Source organism: Dromiciops gliroides, chromosome 3, assembly GCF_019393635.1.
Source record: "Dromiciops gliroides isolate mDroGli1 chromosome 3, mDroGli1.pri, whole genome shotgun sequence".
In the NCBI taxonomy this organism is placed as follows: domain Eukaryota; kingdom Metazoa; phylum Chordata; class Mammalia; order Microbiotheria; family Microbiotheriidae; genus Dromiciops; species Dromiciops gliroides.
The window spans coordinates 544,276,916-544,299,946 of NC_057863.1; the positions used below are offsets into that span (position 1 = coordinate 544,276,916).

Here is a 23,031-nt window from a genome sequence, read left to right on the forward strand (position 1 = left end):
TATTAATATCAATCTAATGGCTCTTCTACTTTAAAAAAAATCAGGTCTCTACTAATTAAAAGTACTCAACTCCAAGGATAAAGAAAAATTGAGTTTCTTTAAAGAGACAAATGAAGAGAACTGGGGGGGCAGCTAGGTGGAGCAGTGGATAATGCACTGGCCTTGGATTCAGGAGGACCCGAGTTCAAATCCAGCCTCAGACACTTGACACTTATTGGTTGTGTGACCCTGGGCAAGTCACTTAACCCTTATTGTCCTGCAAAAACAAACAAAAAACAAACAAAACCAAAAAAAAAGAGAACTGGGAAAGACTATGAAATGAAGGTTAAGTAAAAACAAAAGCTAGCCTATATAGATAGATAGATGACATCTTATGTCAAAAGGGACAGCCTAATTGTATAAGGCATCATAAATGACAGCCAGCTGCCACTGTGGGAAAGGTAAGAAATTTGGGATGTGTCTTTGTAAAAGAAAAATGTGTAACGTCTTTAAGTTCAACAACTTTTAAGCACATTGTAAGGAGCTGACTGGCAAACTGAGGTGAGCAAAATGTTTGCACAGGTAATTTTGGGGGGATAAAAAATTTTGGAGGTTCCATTTTGGTAGCATTTGCCAAATAAACATTTAATGGCCAAATATTTGCCTTTTTTTCAGTTCTTGAGTTTAGGACTTTACAAATGTTATTGTAATATACTGCGACTTATTTCAGGAATTTGGCTGGAGATGGTAAAACCAAACAGGTAAAATCATCAAAAAAAAAAAAAAAGAAAAGAAAAAGATCTGTGATCTCATCAATCTGGAAATTCCCTATACTAATCAATCAACCAACCAACCAACCAACCAACCAACCAACAAGCATTTATTAAGTGCTTGCTAAGTGTCATTCCCTGTACTACTTCCTGGGAGTATGAAGAAAAAAATGAAACAATTCCTGCCTCAAAGTATACATAAACAAACATAAACAGAATACATACAAAATAAATACAAGGTAATTTAGATAAGGAGGGTAATAGGAATAAGGAGGAATCCGTAAAGGTTTCATGTAGAAGATAGTGCTTGAGCTTAATATGGAAGGAAACAAAGGAGTCTATGGGTAAAAGGGTACAGCCATCACAAATGAATGAGATGAGAGATGAAATTTTTTGTTTAAGGAACAGTAAATAAGGCAAATCCAGCTGCACCACAGAGTGAAGGGTAGTAATATATATGATTAGAAATGCTGCTTGTGGTGCAGCTAGGTGGCACAGTGGATAAAGCACCGGCCCTAGATTCAGGAGGACCTGAGTTCAAATCTGGCCTCAGACACCTGACACATAGTAGTTGTGTGACCCTGACCAAGTCATTTAACCCTCATTGCCCCACCAAAAAAAAAAAAAAAAAGGAAGAAAGAAAGAAATGCTGCTTGCCCCAGTTGTGAAAGTCTTTATAAGCCAAAGAGGGATTTTAAGCTTTACTAGTTTGAAACTCCCCAAATTTTGTGGACATCCTGTATTTGATCTTAGAAGCATTAGAGGGAACCACTACCATATACTAAGGAAGAAATAAATTCAGACACACACACTATAAGAAATCACTTTGGCAGCTATAAAGAAGACGGAATAGAAAGGGGACAGACTCAAGGCAGGGAAACCAATTAAAAAGCTAACACAAAAATCCATGTGAGAGATTCTGAGATCCTGAATTAGGGTAGTAGCTATATATGTAGAGATAATGAGACAATTGTGAGAGTAGAAATTAAAAGACTAGGTGGTGCAGTGGATAGAGCACCAGCCCTGGAGTCAAGAGAACCTGAGTTCAAATCTGACTTCAGACAACTTACTGTGTGATACTGGGCCCTGATTGTCTCCTCCTCCTCCTCCTCCTCCACCTCCTCCTCCACCCTCCACCTCCTCCACCCTCCACCTCCACCTCCTCCACCCTCCACCACCTCCTCCTCCACCCTCCACCACCTCCTCCTCCACCCTCCACCTCCTCCTCCACCTCCTCCTCCACCTCCACCCTCCACCCTCCACCCTCCACCCTCCACCCTCCACCCTCCACCCTCCACCCTCCACCCTCCACCCTCCACCCTCCACCCTCCACCCTCCACCCTCCACCCTCCACCCTCCACCCTCCACCCTCCACCCTCCACCCTCCACCCTCTACCTCCACCTCCACCTCCACCTCCACCTCCACCCTCCACCTCCACCTCCACCTCCACCCTCTCTCCCAAAAAAGACTTGGCAACTGAATGGATATGTGGGATGAATGAGAGTGAAGAGTTAAGGATGACATCAGGACCGTTAAAACTGGGTGATGGAAGGAATACTGGCACCCTCAACAGGAATAATGAGTTTGAAAGGAAGGTGGGTTTGGAATAAAGTCAATGAGATATTTGATGCGAACTGCAACTATATCTGCCTGCTCATTCTATGAACTATGAAAAATGATGAGTCAGAGAGGTTACTCATCAGCCAATATACTGAGGTAACAGAGAAGGGTGAGTGTACACCTGGAGAAGGGGGTTTTCCCTATGTTACCTGCACAGCTATGGTGGGTTTCTGGGTCATAGTTAGATCAGAACTATCTTGAAGGGCTGACATGACACAGAAGACAAAAGGCTGGGAGATCACAAAGCAGAAAGGGTTGATAACAAGAAAGTAATACACCATAAAAATTAAAGGGCTTGAATAGGCTATGTCAGAAATAAGTATTGCCTTTGGAGAAATGTTGGAATGCAACCCACTTTCCTGCTGTAACAGTTAAAAATAAGGTAAACACACAAAAAATTCTAAGCATGATTGATTTATTGGTAAAGCATTACTCCACCAATAAAGAGGATCTGAGCTTGAGATCCCAAATGAAGGAGACAGTTTTCTTTTATGGGGTTTTGGGGAGTACAACGAACAGAGTAGTTGACATCATGGCATAACTGAGATGTCAGGGAATAATATGATTGGTTACAGATAAGTGATGGGATTGGTTATATGTTTGGTAATGGGGGATGACAATGACCAACCTCTTCCCTTCCAAGTGACTAAGAAGTGCTCACTCTTTGAGGTGAACTGCAAGTTACTGATAATTACCCAGGCTTTTAGACAACAAACCAGGCATCTTTAAAGGATAGCTTGGTGGTGCAAAGATACCAGGCCTGATTCCCTTGTGTTCACAGTCATCTCCCCAAGGTCAGTTAAGGTCAGTTAAATTTCTCAAGGCAAGAATAGATCAGTGAAGAGCAGGGAAGGGCTAAATTTTAAAATTTAACCCATTACAGGCCAACTGAATCTTTGAACTAAGTTCAGAGACAGAGAACCATGACTTAAGCAGTTACAAGACAAAAATCAATTAACTGTAAATAGGATCAATAAATGAATGATACAGAATCAACTAAATCTTCTCATTACCTTCTGACCAAATGAGTCTTGCACCCTCCCCCAATGTCAACTATGGCTTCCACATTGAAGACTACTAGATTGTTTTGCTTGTTTTTTCTAGGTTAAGGAGAATTATCTTTGCATTAGAAATAACAGACCAAAAATGGCTAAGGAGTTGATACTATGTCTGTACTTATCTTAGGTAAGGAAGCACCTAGTTGATGTTGATGAATTAAAGTCATGTGGCTCAGAAAATTTCTATGTATGTATGTATGCATGTATGTGTACATACACACATCCCCCCCATAGGTACTGAAAGAGTTAGTAGACATGACTGTTGAGCCACTTACATAGGTACCTCAAGACTGGAGAAGAGAGCCTGCAAAATAAAGGCCAGTTAGCTGACCTTTAGTTCCTGAAACAATTCAAGAAGAGATCATTAAAAAATGGTAAATGAACAACTACCAAAAGAAATGGTGATTAAAGAGTGCCATCCTGGCTCCGAGGACCAGCTGCACAAGCTAACAATCTAAGACTACTAAATTTGTGGTCAGGAGAATGCGGTAAATATAGTTTACCTATATTTGACAAAAAATCCCATACTATTCTCTTTTTTTTTTTTTTTTGCGGGGCAATGGGGGTTAAGTGACTTGCCCAGGGTCACACAGCTAGTAAGTGTCAAGTGTCTGAGGCTGGATTTGAACTCAGGTCCTCCTGAATCCAGGGCCAGTGCTCTATCCACTGCGCCACCTAGCCGCCCCCAATCCCATACTATTCTTGAAGGAAAAGATGGAAAGAGGAGTAACAGATGATGACACAATAAGATGGATTTGGAAATGGCTTCCTGGCCAGACTCAAAGATTGGCTCTTAATGGCTCAATGTCAGGATAGCAGGAGGTCTCTGATGGAACATCCTTAGGAATAGTTATAGCTGGGTTTTATAAAAACTTCTCATCATATCTAAGATGACATAAATCTGGGAGAGATAACTGACACATTAGGCAAGAGTTAGGACTAATGGGTTGCAAATAATAAGATGAAATTCAATAGGGATAAACCAAATCTTATTCTTGGTATAAAAATCAACTTTATAAGTATAGGACAAGGGGGCAGCTAGGTGGCACCAGCCCTGGATTCAGGAGTATCTGAGTTCAAATCCGGCTCCAGACACTTGACACTTGCTAGCTGTGTGACCATGGATATCACTTAACCCTCATTGCCCTACCCCACCCCCAATATATTTTATATATTGTGGTAAAAAGTGAAAGCTTTTAACTAAGATTTAAGAGTTAGTTAGCGATAACTGAAGGATGCCAGTTTTTGAAGGACTGCCCTTTCAGGGAGGAGACCGTGAGGAACAGCTGTGTGTCTGCTAAGCACTCCACCACTTCCAGGGTGCGAGCTTAAAAATGAGGAGAGAATGGAAGTGGTCTCTCTCACCCTACACACACACACACACACACACACACACACACACACACACACACACACACACATACATGCTGACTCAGGTTGGACAGCGTGGTCCTTGGTGATCGGCCTGGTCCTCCGTAATAGCACGTGCTTGACGCGGTTCTCAGCCTCAGAGGTGGCCTTGGAATTTGGTGAGTTCTATACGGAATATAGACTAAGCTTAGATCTAAGACTATTTATTTGTATTTCTACTTTCCTATTTCTCTAATCAGCATCACCTTGTTTGTTGGCTAATTAATTCCCAAACAATAAAAGCTAAGTAATCCATCTTTAACTAACGCTCAGAGGCTTCTTTCTCTTACTGGTCTGGGAGATATATAAGAGAAAGGTTAAAGGGGAGTTTAATGCTCTTATATCCTATTTTAAATCTCACTATAGATTAGATAGATAGATAGATAGATAGATAGATAGATAGATAGATAGATAGATAGATAGATAGATAGGAAAAGAAGACATGGTTAGGTAGCTATCTGAAAAATATCTGGAGGTTTTGGGGTAATGCAAGTTCAATGAGTTGGCAGCCAAAAAAGTTGATATAATCCAGGGCTGCATCGAGGGAGACTGAACTTCCAAGAAAAGTAGGTAACATTACTTATGTACTATTCCCTAGTGAGACCATACCTTAAGTATTGTGCTTAGTTTTTGAGAGCTCCAGTTGAAGTATATTTATCAGATGGAAAGCATTCAGAGTGAGGTTCAGCGCAGGGTCACTCAGTATTCATCAGAGGCTGCACTTGAACCCAGGTTGGCACTCTGTATCCTGTGGTAGACTGCCCATCCAAGAGAACATATGTCCTGATATAAGAGGACATTTGCTTTTGTAGAATATATACCAACCACTGAACATTCAACGGTCAGCCAGAATCCTGTGTTATTTTTTGGCACTATTGAGGGCTCCTAGGCTGTAACGTCTAGGTTAACTCCTAACGGCAATGTTATGTAGTGAAAAAAACACTGGACATGTAAGAATCCACAACCACCCATGCTCCCCACCACATAGATCCTTTTCAGTTTTCTTTTATGTATTGACCTCCTCCCCCATTTGATTATAAGCTCCTTGAAGATAGGGACTATCTTTTTTCACATATGTATCCCCAGTGTCTAGCACATAGTAGGTGCTTAATACTGACTCACAACCTGGTTCTGCCACTTACTGTTACCCTGGGCAAGTCAGTTCATTCATCTGAACCTTAGCTGCTTCATCTATAAAATATCATGCCATTTTGTACTGCTTTATTTCAAAGGATCACTTCCTGATGTAATGGACATACATGTCATCCTTATTATTCAACCAGACTGGTCAATCTCCTGCAAAGAGCTGGCTATAAAGAAACAGACAGCTCTCTCTGCCCCAACTCTACCCAGCTGACAGCACTAAGCTAAGGCCTCATGGCAAAGACTTTTACACCCCTCCATGAAAGTTTTGTCTTGCCTTATACTACCTGCCTGCTTGCCTCTTTGAAAAATGGTTGACAGATAACAGTATTTTACACATTTCTGGATCTGGACAAAAAAACCTGATATTTTAAGATGTTGCTAAGCAATGTGGAAATTTCTGACAATTTTACTGGAGCTGTGAAAGTAATTAAGCTTGTTCTTTCAAAAGAAACACAGTGTCATTCCTAACAAATAATGAAAGATTTTTTTCCATCCGTTCCCCCTACGAAACTTTAATCTCACCCATACACTCTAAAACACTGCAAGATCTACCTCTAACTCAGTAAATTCTTGCTGTTTTAAAAGTTTGTAAGGGGGGGGGGGCTAGATAGCACAGTGGATAAAGCACTGGCCTTGGATTCAGGAGGACCCGAGTTCAAATCCAGTCTCAGACACTTGACACTTACTAGCTGTGTGACCCTGGGCAAGTCACTTAACCCCCAACTGCCCCGCCAAAAAAAAAAAAAGAAAAAAAAGAACCTATTAAAAATTTGTAGGTTTTGGGGGGCAGCTTGGTGGTACAATGGATAGAGCACCGGCCCTGGAGTCAGGAGGACCTGAGTTCAAACCTGGCCTCAGACACTTGACACTTACTAGCTGTGTGACCCTGGGCAAGTCACTTAACTCCAATTGCTTCACAACAACAACAACAAAAGTTTGTAGGTTTTGGAATCTCTACCAGGAATTTATATTAATTTGTACACTATAGAACATGTGGTAATATCTCTTCTGCTTTTTCAGAAGTATAAGTTCAACAGCTTCCAGGAGATCTAAGTCATAAAACCACTTAGGCCTGCAATTTCTGTGTGAGGGGCCTATATGAATAAAATCAGTGATCCTTTGAAATATTGAAGTATGTATTACGCTGTAAGAAACAATGAGCAGGCAGATTTCAGAAAAACCTGGAAAGACTTACATGAATGAACTGATGCTGAGTGAAATGAGCAGAACCAGGAGAACATTGTACACAGTATCAATAACACTGCATAAGGACCAGCCGTGATAGACTTAATTCCTCTCAGTAATACAACGATCCAAGACAATACCAAAAGACTTATGGTGGAAAATGCTCTCCACATTCAGAAAAAGAACTGTGGAATCTGAATTCAGATTGAACCATACTGTTTCTACTTTTTTTTGTTTTTGTTTTTTCTTTTTTGAGGTTTTCCCCTTTTGTTCTGATTCTTCTTTTACAATATGACTAAGGCAGAAATATGCTTAATGTGACTAGATCTATAACCTATATCAGATTGCTTGCTGTCTTGGGGAGGTGGGAGGGAAGGAAGGTAGGGGGAAAAATTTGGAACTAGAAATTTTATAAAAACAAATGTTGGAAACTATCTCTACATGTGACTAGAAAATAATAAAATACTTTTATGATTAAAAAAAGAAATATTGAAGTATGAAGTGGATATACTGTAGCATGTAAGAAAGAACATTTCAGCAAAGTCCCTTCTCCCCTCCAGGCCTCAGTTTCGTTTAACTCTAGTTCTTATGAACTGCTGTACCAATTTTCCTTCCATTTTCAACAATGTGCTGAAAACAAGTAGAGACACTGAATGTAGAAAAGCAACAACAGGTGTCTAATACACTAACAATCTAAACAGGCATCTCAAGTGCCCCCTTAAAGAAAAAAAAATCTCTGCCTATTTGTGAAAGTCATAGCAACTTCATCCCCTAAGTTATCCCTACCTCCCAACCTTCACACACCTTGAACACTCACCTGTTTTACATTGTAGCCTGCTTTTGCACTTGTTTCAATAAACATAACATTAAGCTCTTTGGCTTTCCTCTCTCCCTCCTCAATAGACACTTGCCTGTAGAGAACAGGAACAGAAAAAGAAAAAGAGAGAGAATGTGAGACAGAACTATAGGAAGAGTTCATCCAGCAAGGAGATATGAGTATGAAATTTTCAAAATCCTGATAATAAATTCTCATTTCAGAAAACACCAGAAGCATTTCTAAAGTCTCACACCGAATTGGTGGGAAGATGAAGAACAGAGATGATTTAAACCCATTTTCTTGTACCCAATCTATAAAGATATCAGTTGGTATACAGACTACAGGGTCAAGGATACTCAGCAAGAATGGCTACTAGTCTTGAATATGATATACTAAATATATTTTCCATAAGGGAAATTAAGTACATGTGATTGAATGCCAGGTACCTATAAACTTGTAAAGTATTTCTGGAAATGCAAAAATAGTCTTGAGCATCTAAGAGCTCATAAATGAGATAGGTGTCAACATGTACAAAAACCTGCTTAGCGCTTCCTTTAACTTTTTTAAAGGTGAGCATTTAAAATGCAGGAATTTTTTGGTACATTACATAGTGCCTGGCACATTTTAAGTGTTGAATGCCTGCTGATTAATTGGGCATCTGAGGGCCTAAAGACTGGAAGCAATGATTAGGGGAGAAAAATCAAAAAGTGTTCAGGTATAGGTATGCTCAATACAAACTCAGTAACAACAACAGAGAAATTTCTAGCCCTCTCCTGGTTTGACTTTACTTTCAATAAATATAACATTCATCTAAGGACTGAAAACAGTCAAGTCATGGAATTTCAAGTTATTCCTCCCTTCCTGAGACTCAGTTTTCTCTGTACAATACTTACCTCAAAGGTGGTTGTAAGGAAATTGTCAAGTGCTACACAAACATTAGCTATTATCCTTATAACTCTCCAAATGACTAAGATTTAGCTTTGGGATGAATGTGTTAATAGCTTAATCCAAATCTCCATGAGACAAAGTAAAAGGCCATCTAAGGAAAACACTTAAAATCCCACCACAGCAATTCACTTTCAAGGGTTTCTTACTTATTTTTTAAAAAAAGGTCTAAAACAAATTTCAAAGCAAAAGATGTCCTTTTTATTGGATAATGAAACCAACACTTTCAACATAGTTGCTAACGGATCAAATGGCTTATACTCAGCCCATTCCCTGGCCAAGTATTTAATAAGGGCCAAAAATTCAAAACCTGAATGTTAAAACAAGCTATCATGCAATGCAACATACTGAAATAAGCAATTCTTAAAGGAGAGTGGTCAATATTTTTAACAGTCAAAAAATAACAGGCCAATTAAAGTTTTCACTGAAAACAATCATTCATTCAAATTAGGGGGATTCAAAATAATTAATACTAAAGCACTCTGCATTCTATATCCTGAAGACCATTTTGCTCATTTCATTAAGGTACCAAAACGAAGCCTTCCAGGTCAACTCAAAAGTCTTATTTATTTATAACCACAAATAATGAAGGGACACAAAACTACCAAACAAAATACCCCATTAAAATATGGTTAGTGGAATACTGCCAAGAAAAAAAAGTGATGGTGCTTTAATCCATAGATAAATAATTTTAAGATACAAATCATTTTTAAAGCATTTTTGCACAAGTTTCTTATGTGCAAAAATACTGCTTTGCTTATAAGTCTCCTGAAGTACAAGATTTTATATCCGTTTCCTTTATGAATTCTATTAAACTCACCTATTGTGAGTTTAAATAAATCAGGACTCACTTATTTTAATGACATCTTTTTTATGCCACATTTGTAAATATAAGGTAAAATGAGACCATCAAATACAGAAATGAAGGAAAACAGAATGAGTAATACCTAATAGCCAGTCCTCTACAACAAATTTGCAGAAAGACAGATGTGAATGCAAAGACATGGATGGTATGTTTTCTGTAACAATGAGGGTTAGCAAAATCAAAACAAAATAAAAAATCCACTAGCTATAACACAATATATGTGTAAGAAGCAAGCTACTTCTGTCATAAAGTGCTGGCCAAGAGAAAATACCAGCCAGTTAGCAATCTTACCAGTCCAGTACTGGGGTATCCAAAATGGAAGAAATCATAGATCCACCCAAGTTTCAAAATAAAATTTAAAATAGGTCCTAAGTTGGATGGCATTATCTCTCACAACAATATTTTCCAGGAGGCTTGGGGCAGGTAGCTCAAGGAAGAAATCAAGTGCCCTAGAAGAAAGTCACTCCATACCTCTTGTCAGCAAGATCTGTTTTATTTCCCACTAGCATAATGATGACATCACTTCCCCTTTCCGTTCTGACATCATCAATCCATTTTGTGGTTTGCTGGAATGAGTTTACATCTGGTGTGGAAGGGTGGACAAAAAGATGAGTGTTATTGTAGATACCTCCCCAGGTAATGGACAAGCATACCACCCTGGTGGGGGCTGGCACATTAAAACCCACCCTTTTAATGTGCCTGCGACATAACTCCATTTTATCTGATGACAGCTGTCACTGGTTTAACTATACAGAAGACAATTTATATGCTGGAAGATATTTTTGCATTCTGAGATTTATAAAATAAGTACAAGAGGTTAATTTATATATATATATATATATATATGCATGCAAGTAGTGACAGATGTGGCAGATAACATGGTTTTACATTGCCTCCCTGCTTTTCCATCACTTACATTTATTTCACAAAGTAAAGCATGTCAAAAAAAAAAAGTCAGCCATTAAGTCCCAACAAATCCACAGAATTGGTAAAAAGCTTTCAAGGAGCTTTTAAACATCACTGTTTGCATTGCTTAACCAGTTTGTGATCACTTTAACTAGGGAGGGGTTTAATGGTTTGGTATGCCAGAAGCACCTGTAATAAAATGTTGTTCTCCAACTGGCAAGAACTCTCCAGTATAGCATTGCAAAATACTTTTGGACAAGAAAGGAAAGCAGGTAATATGTTTAAACTCAAATATGTAGGCATTTTTCTAGGAAAATCCCCTTATCCCCACCCTGATTCCACCCATTTTAGTTAAAGTAAGCACAAAAACTTTTAAGCTGCAAAACTTGTCAATGCACAGTAACAGACATACATTTTTTTGGAAGAGTAGTATAAAAAGTGGTGAGAGAAGCTTGCATGTAGCAAAAGAATATGGATTACAGACTAATTTAAACTGTTACTATTTTACTGCCAGATAAATCCAGGAAGCCAGATACTTCCTTGCATACTTGGACTGAGTCAACGTAACAACAAACTACTTGGGCTCATAATGTAATAAATTGCGATTTTTAAAAAAGTTCAAAATAATCTGGACAATGCTTTCTCAATTTTCTGGTATGGATTTGTGATTTTTTGGGTGAAGGGAGGGAAAAACTCCAACGAAAATGAGATTTAAACTCAAGTCTTCCAGAAACAGAGGGTCCTCTATCCACTAATGGTATGCTCTCTCTATTCTAAAATTATATTAAGGTAAAAAGTGTTCTAGACTTTTTCTCTCTTTATCAAATGCTGTTTAGATAGCTTGGCTTACTGGAAAGAGTACTTAATTTAGACTCAGTTGACAGGGATTTGAATCCTGGCTCTGATGTTTCTTTGTTGTAAAAGGCAAGTCACTTAACTTCTCTCATTTCCTTCATCTGTAAAATAGGGACAGATGTCTGGAAGGGGCTTTGTAAACTTCAAAGCACTCTAGAAATCTGAGTTCTTTCACCCACTTCACACATTAATTTCATGTGGAGAATTTCAGTAATCTCTTCTTCAGGAACCAATTCTCCACAGAAAATACTAAGTAATTAAAAATGCAGTCTTTTCAAGAAGCGGTAAGAGAAGAGACCACTCATAGTTTAGTCTCTAAATTTTACATATTCTTAGTAAGAAATGACAGAGTAATTTGTTAGCACAAAAAAAAAAGTTTTAGTCATGAAACCTAGATTACATCAAATGAAAATGAATATTTAACAGAAAAATGCAATGTTGTGATTTCTCCACCTCCTCACTCTCTGCCCCTATTGGCATTATAAATTGGCTGTGAGGTGAAGGTAGAGAAAAGTCAAGCAGCAGAAACTCCCTAAGAGTCTTAAACCAAGCCTTGGAAAGCTAGAAGATTAAGTGAGATGCTTAAATTCATAACTGATTTCCAAAGAAATTTTAGAGCCAGTTAGAAGAAAGAGAGGCATTCCTCCAACCAAAGTCATGGCCAGGCCTAAAGGTGGTAGGTAGACTGCCATGATTGGGTAAGAGGAAGATCAAGTATAGTATAAGTACAAGCATGTTTATAAAAACCACCAGAGTATATGTTTCTGATCTGGCCTGTCTATTCTGAATTTTGCTATGATAAAGAAAATGTTTTACATGCCAGTATGAAAAAAATGAGCACATGGTGATAGAGCATGCAGCTAAGCTAGAGGCTGAGAGAGGATTAGAAATGCAGAATTCCCCCCACTCACTTGTGATATCATAAACAACAACTGCCACAGTGGAGTCACGAATGTAGCTAGGGATCAAGCTCCTGAACCGTTCTTGACCTGCTGTGTCCCATAATTGCAACCGTACCTGACAACAAAATCAGTCAAACAGGCAAGAAAAATAAGAAAAGTCAACCCACTGCAAAATACCTACTTGTGATATCGTAAACTACTACGGCTGCAGCGGAATCACGGATGTAACTGGGAATGAGGCTACGGAAACGTTCCTGACCCGCAGTATCCCACAGCTGCAGCCTGATCTGTGGGATGGGAGAAAATAAATAAAAAAAAAAAAAAGGCAAACTAATACCAAAAATTAAAAAAAAAAAGTAATAATGTTGTTTTAAAAGGAGGGGGGAAAAAACAAACTCATGCAGGAATTAAAAGTGATGACTGGCTACAGGAACAAAGTGCTTATTCCCTGTCCCATAAGGAAGCATCAAAGCTACTCAGGCTACTTCTATTGGAACCTAGTGGAAATGGTTACAGGACAGGAAACCTACAGCTTTCATTCTGCCAACCCTGTCCACTTTCATCCTATGAGATTCCAAACTGTTGGCCCTTCCACAAAGGTGGACTCACTTGCAGGTGTACAATTCATGATGATTGCAGGATAAAAATGGAGGCAGCAGTGAACAGGCTGCACAGATAAAAGAAGGAAGGACTTACAGTTGGCTGGGCTGCCACCAAGCTCAGATGTATCACTGTCACCCAGGGCCCAGGGGTAAAGACCACTGGGATAATTATTAATGTTTTTCCTGGTACTGCCTAACTCAACCAGAAAGAGACATTTTTTTTCATTCAACTGTAAATAAGTCAGGTAGTTCCACTTTCTCATACTCATATGGGAGAGGGAAAAGGGGAAAGGGAAGATAGGAATGGTATGTAGCAAGATATTTTCCTCCTACAATTAAAGAACTCACAAGATCTGGCTTAAAATACAAAACAATATTCATAACACTGTCTCTCTAGGCCAAGTTGATGACAACTTTTTTTGCACAATTGCTACCAATTATATGGTGCTTCTCTGATAAAGATATTAGTTTTTTTCTTTTTTCAAATTGTGGCTGCCGTCTTCATTTTCAATGCAAATATCTATCTCTGAAAGGTATCTACAAGTATATACATTATACTTACAGTGAATAAGCATTCAGAAATGAGAGGCAAGTGCTTGATAAAATAAGATTTCTCTTTTTCCTTTTACCATCTTGCAACAAGTATTATCCAGCAAAAATATTTTATCAGATCACAGACCCATTTATCCTCTAACCCAAATATCCCTCAATGCCTATACCTAGGAAAGAAGGGATAAAATATCCTTTTAATCCTTTTCCAAGCTTGTAGTTCTTTCCATTTCTCTTGCTCCTCTTGGGGTTCAAGGTAAAAAGGTTGTGTGAATGCTCATTATGTTCTAAGTGAGTCACTGGGGTGGAGAGTGGATTGGACACACCAATATCTGTGCAATAGCAAATTGACTGCATAAATTGCAAAATTTCTAAGAAAATTCCATTAAATTCTTACTCCTTTTGGTTCTAAATGCTGATCAAATTCTTGATCTTCATTTTCTAATACAGAATACTAAAGAAAATGGCACAACATAAATTCTACTTACTGTTCGATCTTCCAAATACATTGTTTTTGATAAAAAGTCAATGCCAATTGTTGCCTATAAAACAAAATACAAAAAGATGACTTTTAACATTATCCAAATAATAGCAGTTGTCCCATGGTTCAGATTGGAAGCTCTGGATTGTATAAGATATAATAACCACATGATTGTCTCAACAGGAAAAAGCCTTTGATAAAGCATATAATACTCATTTGTGCTAAAAACCCTTAAAAATATAGGGCATGGAAGAACCTTTCTTTTAATACCTTAAAAAGTATGTCTCTAAAACCAAAAGTAAGCATCATATGAAATGGGGATACACTAGAACCTTTCTCAATAAATATGGGAATAAAACAAGGACATCCACTCTCTCCACTATTATTTGATATAGCTCTGTAAATGCTATCAATAATAAGATGAGAGAAAGAAATTACAGACATAAAGACAGGTAAAGAGAAGTTAAAACTATCCCTATTTTTTTGGTTAACAGCTTACTTGGAAAATCCTAGGAATTAGCAAAGATCCTACGACAATAAGGTCAACAAAGCTGCATGCTACCACATAAACTCTCCAAAACCAACAAAAATCAGCTATGTTACTGTACAATAATTACAAAATCTAAGAGACAATAATAGAAAGGGAAATTCCATCCCAAATAACTACAAAATGCACCTGGAAATCAATCTACCAAAGCACACAAAAGATCCAGTAACAAAGGGATCTTTGAAGAAATAAAGAATAACAAATATTTGAATAGTTATGGGGATACTTTGTAGAAGTTGAGAAAATAACAAAATTCATTTGGAAAAACCAAAGATCTAGACTCTCAAAGGAAATTATGAAAAGAAGTGTTGATAAAGGGGAATAGTACTTCCAGACCCCAAACTATATTATAAAGCAGCAGTCAAAACCATCTGGTATGGGTTAAAAAATTGAGAGGCAGATCCAAGGGGAAAAAAACAGAAATAAGGCAAATCAATAACCCACTGTTCAATAAACCAGAAAGCATAAATTACATACAAAAGAATTCATTTAATAAAAAAAAACTGATGTGAAAACTGCAAAGTAGGCTGACAGAAATTTGGTTTAGCTCAATATCCTATAACATATTCTACATGTATACATACTAAATGGATACATGACCTTAATGTTAAAGATCATGCAACAACAAAAAAAATAGAAGAAAAGCAGATCATATACCTTTCATAGCTATGAGCAGATGTATCCTTAACCAAATAAGAGAAAGAAGCAATTACAAAAGATAAAAATAGATAAATTTGATTACATGTAACTGAAAAGCTTTTGCACAAAATTAATGTACCTAGGATAAGGAAATCAGTCAAGTGGAAGAAAAATCTTTTTATCAAATTTCTCAGGTATCCAAAATATGTAAAATAATTAGTATATGTATACACACATCTCAGACCAAGTCATTCTCCAATAAAGTGGTTGAAGGATATAAATAAACAGTTCTCAAAAGAGGAACTGAAAAGTATTAACAACCACATGAAAGAATTCTTCATATTATTAATAAGAGAAATGCAAATCAAAACAACCCTGAGGTTTTGCCTCATACCCTTAAAATCAGCAAAAAATGACAAAAGATGGAATAGCCACTATCAGAGGGTCATGGGAAGATAGTCTCACCAGTGCATTGTTTCCAGAGCTGTGAATCAGGACAACCATTTTGAAAAGCAATCTGGAACTATGCAAGTTAAGTCACACTAAAATGCCCAAATCCTTTGACCCAAAGATTTCATTACCAGGCTTATACCCCAAGGGTATCACTGATAAAGTCCCAAAATATATCAAATATCCCAAAAATAGCAAAGAATCAGAAAAAAAGTAGATGCCCATCAATTAGGGAATTAATTGTTAAACAAATAATGGCACATGAATGCAATGGTATAGTCCTATGTTATAAGAAATGATGAATGTGATAAAAACTAATTCAATTCATCTACATGAATTGATAGAGGGAAATAAGTAAAGCCAAGAAAACAATATACACAGTAATTACAACAATGTAAATAGAACAATCTATCCCCCACATATAAAATTGAATGTTGAAAAATTTCTAAATACAAACATGACTTAAAAGAAGGGATATGAGAGGTCCCCAAAGATATTGTACATTGTACCTATTTTCATACTTTTTAAATTTATTAATCAGTTGTGCTGATTATACTTCAGTCTTCTTTTGTCTTATGTTACTATTTTATCTTACTATATTTTCTGTTTTGGGGAAGGGACAGAGTTAATGTGGGTTTTAACTTTCATAATTAAAAACTTTTTTTAAAAATCTGTCACTTCATTGGTTTTTTGAAGAGGGTAAATTCAGAATTTAAAATTTCATTCCTGAAAATTAACCGTAATGATCTATTAATATTTTTCCTGTTAAAGTTCTTGGCCCTAAGGGGTTCAACTCATTTTTGTTTCCCTGTAGACTTTCCACGTACAAAGAGATCTATAGTTTGTAGGTGTCATATTAATCTATCAGGCAGATAGATATCTTTCTCTTTGTTCTTCTCCTATTGCAGTGGGAATATATTTTCCCCCAATTCTTTCCAGAACATAAAGGTAGGAAACCTAATGTACATAGAAAGGTAGGAATAGATGGAAACCTCAAGATGCTGGATTGTTTCCCTGAGAGATTATTTTTTAAAAGAATGATTTTTTAAAAATCCCAGCTCAAAAGGAAAGAAGAAATTAAAAGAATTATTTTAAGTTAAGAGCTGGACTTTCCCCTAGAGACCATCTAATTCAACCCACTCATTTTCACAGATGAGGAAAGTGAGGCTCCAGAAAGCTTAAGTTACTTGTTCCTGTTCACAAAAAACTGAACCAGGATTAGAATTCAAGTGTCTTCCCAGTGTATCAGAATTGATGAAATAAATGATATACTCTAATATCAACTTACTAGTATTTGGCAGGTAGTAGTGGAGATAATACACATCATAAATGAACTGTGAACAAAATTATTAGGTGACAAGCAGAAAGGACTCAGACTGATGGAAAGTCAAGGAGGCATTACTTGATCTGGGTCATAAAGGACAAATATAGGATTTTGACAAGTAGAAATGGAAGGGACATTCAAAGGAAGACAAACACCATAAGCCAAGGTGTCTAAGGAAACTATGAAAGAAGAAGAATGAAAACATGTATGTATTCATTAGTTTAATAAACATTAATTAAGCACCTACTATGTGTGAGAGCCCCTGCCAGATGCTAGAGATAAGAGGACAAAAATGCCTTCAAGGCAGAAGAAAACAGCGCATACACAGAAAACTAAACATAAGCTATAATACACAGCAGATACAAAGTAATTTCTCCTGGGAGGACACTAGCTAGCAACTGAGAGGATCAGACTAGGAAATAGACTTGAATTTAGCCTTCAAGAAAGCTAAGCAATTTTATTAGAGATGAGGAAGAAGTACTTTACAGGAATGGTGGTCTATGCAAAAGCACAGGGGTAGGAAATAAATGTAATGCATGAACAAATGGCTAGGTTGGTGCAATCAGGAAGTCCTGTGCTGAGTTCAAATCTAGCCTCAGACACTAGTTACTTGGGGAAGTCACTTAACCTGTTTCTCCAATGGTAAAAGGGAGATAACTCCACCAACCTCCCAAGATTCTTGGGAGGATAAAAGGAGATAATAGGGGCAGCTAGGTGGTGCAGTGGATAAAGCACTGGCCTTGGATTCAGGAGGACCTGAGTTCAAATCCAGCCTCAGACACTTGACACTTAACTAGCAGTGTGACCCTGGGCAAGTCACTTAACCCTCATTGCCCTGCCAAAAAAAAAAAAAAAAAAAGGAGATAATATTTGTGAAGTATTTAGAATGGTTCTTGACACCCAATAGTTGTTAAGTGCCTGCTTTCTTTCCTTCCTATTCCATCTAATCATCTACCCTGCCTGTACTGCCTCTCATTCCACTTTATCCTCAGGTATTTACCCTCCTTTAACCCACATTTCAATCAGCTACCAAATAATACCTTTTCATGCTTCCACAATATCTCTTGCATCCAAACCCTTCTCTCTACTCACACAGCTTAGTTCAAAGCCTTTATCAAATTATGACAAACTTCTAATCTGTTTCCCTACCTCAAATCTCTCCCTATTTGAATCTATCCTAAAAACTCCTGGTACAGTGGGATGGTAGAGTGGAAATAGATCACTGGTCCTGTAGTTGGAAGGACCCAAGTTCAAATCTGACCTCAGACACTTACTAGCTGTATGACCCTGGGCAAGTCATATCTTGCCACTGGACCCAGAGACTGGTGACTTTGCACAGCCCTTCCTAACTTGAGAATCCAATTCACTTCAAGTCATGACATCTGTCATGGTCCTCTTTGAGAATGAAAGACAAAAACCAATTCCTGCCAAACAGACCATTCTGTGAAGATGTCATTCTCCAACTCAATCGATTCCAGTGGGACAAAATATAAACTCTTCTATTTAATTTATAAGGGTCTTCACGATGTGACCACAGCCTATTTGAATACCCCCCCACAGCCCCACCCCCACACCTGACCACACTGGTCTCTCCTCTCTTCTTCAAAGGCTCCAGACTATGCTTTTGAATTGGCTGTCCTCCATATCTACAATGTCCTCCCCTCCTTACAAGGATCTCGCTGAAGCCCTCTCCTCTTTCAACATGCAGCTCAGTCACCACGATGAAGCTTCCAAACTGTAGTATCCTTCTTCTCAAGCCACTTTGTCACTCCTTTGTGGAGAATCATCAGTAGCTCTCTACTACCTTGTGTCAAGTTTAAACTCCTTGCCTGGCATTCAGCATCCTTGGCAACATGGCAATACATCCAGATGAAGCCTTTCCTGATGGCCCACTCACTATCACCCTTCCCCCTTTCAAATACACATAGCGCTGTGCTTTGCAGCACTCCAATGTACTCACTGTGTGTTGTCATGTGTTATAGTTAGTCGTTCTTCCTTGTGCTGTCCTCTTCCCTCTAGACAACAAGCTCCACAAGAATAAGAAAGAAGTCTGTCCTACCTAACCTTTGCACCCACCTCAACAATGAATACAGACTCTTACAAACACTAGGTGCTTAATTAATATTTGATTAAGTCCTACTTCTTTTCTAAATTCTCTTCACAAATTCCTACAGCACAACAAAGGTTATAGTCATTTGTGAGATGAAGAAAAATGTAAAACACTACCAACTACCATTTATAAGGTATGCAGGCCTGTTTTCCCCAGCCTGACCAATGCATTTTAGATCAGAAAAGAACAACAAACACCACCAACAAAGGACTCTGAATGAGGCCTCAACACTTAGAGAAGGCCTTCCAGAGCAGACACCATTTAAACCTTTGTCATACATGTTTAGTACAGGTGGCTGCCTGATTATTATGGTCTGTGTTCACTTTTACTCCCTGCTCATGGATACTGTGTGTATTTGTGGGAAGGAGTGAACCAGGTTTTGAGGAGAATCTTTTATATTAACTAGCTTTATCATGTTATCTGAGCAATTACCTTTGGTAAAAACTAACAGACTACTAGATGACCATCAATGGGGATTACTACATTTGGCACTTGGAAAGTAATAGTAGGTGCCCTCTGGGGCCCTTCCCTTCTCTCTTCTACCCCATCTTTCTCCTCCGTCTCCATGTCAGTCATCAATCGCCTCCTTTTCTTCTTCCTAATATTTCCCCTCTTCAATACTGCTCAAATCTAACAAAAGGTAAGAGACAGAAATGGGAGGTTAACTATGTCATTAGTCTTTCAATCAAATATTTATCAGGTATCTACTATGCGTGAGACATTAAACTAAGTGCAAGAAATCCAAAGACAAATAGTCCCTGCCCTCAAAGAATTTACATTCTAATGGGGGAATATAAGATGTACATATGTGTATATACACACATCCATGTATGTCTACATATAGAATATATACACACATACAAAGTAGGTATAAAGTAACCTTAGAAGGGAGTCTCCTGCTTCCTGGAAGACAAAATTTTGATACTAGAACTAGAATAAAATCATTCCTATTCTTCAATATGCTAAAGAAATAAATAATAAGTGATTGGAACTAATAGGTACAATAGTCAAAGGAAATCCAGTGGCAATATAATCACCCCTAAGGAGTTGACCTATTTTTAGAAATAAAATCACACTGAATTCCCTAGTGCTAAAAGAGAATTCACTGAATTTTTCCAGATGCACACATATACACTCATACTGTCTCTCTATCTGTCTCTGTCTCTCTCACACACACACATACTCACTCACCCTCTCTCTCTCAAAGTCAGAGGCAGGATTCCAATTCAGTGCTACTAGATCCATATCTAGAACATTACCTACATACTCTATATTTAATTCAACTTTAAAAATTTATACATATATATTTTCTTAAATTATTGCTATGTTTTGTTTCAACATCCCTCCCCTATTCAACAAGCCACCTCTTACAACCAAGTGTAAAAAAAAATGGGGGAGGGGAAGCAATTCAGTAAAACTCCAGGGAGATTCAAGAGCTGGGTTTGAAACCCACCTCTCCCACAAGTTGTAAGATGATGGGTAAGTCTCTCAGCCTCCATCCATTTCATTTTATGTAAACTAGACATAATAGGGTTTAGAGTAGCTATACTTCCTAGTGTAGTGGGAATAAAATAAGATAATCTATGTAAGGCACTTGGGAAAGTACTAGAATTTGTTATTATTCATACACATATGCATGCTAGCCAAGCTTTAAGTCTAGAGGCAGTGCGAGTAGGATAACAACTAGAAAGCTGGTCTCAAAGTCACAAAGGTCTACGTACATACAACTTCTGCCTCTGACAGATAACTGACTGTGTGATCCTGAGCACTTTTGTCTACAGAAATCTCTTAACACTAAATGTGGCATCACAGGTGCAAGCCTGCACCGGGAGAGGAAGTTTTACAGAAAGGAGAGAAGGAAAGGTTCAGGAAAGTTTCACAGAAGGGAAGGGAAAGGAGAAGGGAGCAGAGGGAAAAGGAAGGACAAAGCAGTGAAGGAGAATACAGGGCAGGGCAGAAAATTTAAGTATGCAATAAAAGAGAATGAAAGAGGAAAAAGAACAAATAAACTATCATTGTTCATTTATATTAAATTTTATCCCAAATGTAAAAATTTCTGATATTTTGGTTTTATCTGAGGCACAATTCTGTATTCTATATACATTTGTGAAGTGTTATTAGTTTCCAAGTCTACTTGGATCAATGGGAAAGAAAAATGTCTGACTAAAAATGAAATGGTAGCAGAATTATCTTCTATGGACATTGATAGTTTTCACTGTCTTTTTTTATTCTCTACTAAAAAGTAGCAAAATACCCAAAGGTACAAATAAGGATTTTATGACATTTTAGTGTAAATATGTAAAAGGTTCCACATAGTTGTATGTATTTATTTAAATAAAGGCCAGTTACTCTAGTACTAAAAGCAAGAGATACAATCAGACCATTCTAGAATGATTTGCTGTCTACTCTTTTAATATATGGTAGAATACGTGGAGGAAATTGTAGTTTTTAGTAAATGACAACCAAAACAACAGCAACAACAACTTTAAACTACACTTGTGATGTATACTAGATCTAAAGTTAAGAAATAGAGATGGAATTTTTAAAGTAAAAAAACTAAAGAGCATAAAGAAAATTTGGGAAATATTTTAGAGGGGGAAATCTAAGAGAAGAAGAAGTAGAAATATAGAGTATTTGGGATTTGAGGGGTGAACTTCACAGAAAGGAAAGCATATGCTACTGAGTGATTAATAAGGGGTAAGATATATCAAATATATTATCATATAGAGAAAACACATTACTTTTACATCCCACAAAATGTAATTATGTTTTGTTTCAATTAAAAATTAAGTAACACATACCTGGTAAGTATTATCAAAACTGTCATACATGAATCTGGTGATCAAAGATGTCTTTCCAACTGAAAGGAAAAAGGACAAGGTTACTCAATATTAACATTTCATGTGTCATAATTTAAGTCTTCCAATTCCCATTAAAAAAAATTTTAAGCAAGAGTTAAACACTATTAGGGAAAATAATCTGCAAATGAATCACCTAACATTTGTCAAAAAATAGATAACTATTAGGATGAAAGAAACCTGCAGTAGAGAGCAGGGACTGGGTTAGAATGAAATAAGGATAGAAAGGCAGAGTGGTTTGTAATTCCTTTGAAAACTTTCTTCATTTCCTTTGACCATTTATCCATTGGAGAATGGTTCTCACACTGTGTGCCTGCATGTATGTTAGTTCCCTTTATATCTTGGATATCAGGTACTTAATGAGAGATGATTTAATGCAAAGCTTTTCCTCCAACTGACTTTTTCCTTCTGCACAGATTCTGTTCATACAAAAATTTCTCTATTTCATACAGCCAAAATTATTTTATCTTTTATCATTGTATCAATTCTTTGTCTGGCTAAAAGCTCTAAGCCAGCTACAGCTATGACAGAAAGGTCTTGTGTATAAAAAAATATTCAGAACAGAGCAACACTTTATGAGATAGAAAAGAACTAGAAAAAAGTAAATGTTCACTGACTGATGAATAGCAAAACAAAATGTACAAGAATGAAAAGGACAATGAAAACACCCAATCCAGTTCCTGGTAACCACTACCTATCTACTCCTAAGACATTCTTCTTTCCTCAATGAGTTTAGTGCCCATCTGAGTCTCTCAACTTCCTCACAAAATGGAAGCTCAAAGAGGAAGCAAGCTGCCCAACTTCCACACATATATTTAAGCAAAACCTTGAAGCTAACACTAGACTAAAAAAGGATCAAGAAACTACAAGTGATTTCCCATCCCAAAGTGAACAAAAATAAGCCAGAGGCTCAATGGGAATAGGAACTCAAGAAATGAGAATTCCAGCACAACCAACCAGAGGGGACATTGGGAAGAGGGAGAAGAGCAGAGGGCTTCCCAGAAAAAGCCTC

General features: G+C 37.5%; 1 protein-coding gene across 4 annotated transcripts in view; it reads right to left on the minus strand.

Annotated features, from left to right (window-relative positions):
- Positions 1–23,031, minus strand: part of RAB6A (RAB6A, member RAS oncogene family) — an 82,226-nt gene that overhangs the window by 14,874 nt on the left and 44,321 nt on the right. For 2 of the 4 annotated variants that reach the window (XM_043992094.1, XM_043992092.1), the window contains exons 2-6: positions 21,963–22,021; positions 14,099–14,152; positions 12,641–12,746; positions 10,268–10,379; positions 7,987–8,080 (exon numbers count right to left, since the gene is read on the minus strand). In XM_043992094.1, the coding sequence (XP_043848029.1) occupies positions 7,987–8,080; positions 10,268–10,379; positions 12,641–12,746; positions 14,099–14,152; positions 21,963–21,992 (396 nt within the window). In that variant the 5' untranslated portion in view covers positions 21,993–22,021. Of the gene's footprint in view, positions 1–7,986; positions 8,081–10,267; positions 10,380–12,468; positions 12,575–12,640; positions 12,747–14,098; positions 14,153–21,962; positions 22,022–23,031 lie in introns of all 4 variants that reach the window. The other 2 variants (XM_043992093.1, XM_043992091.1) reach the window with 1 other exon arrangement.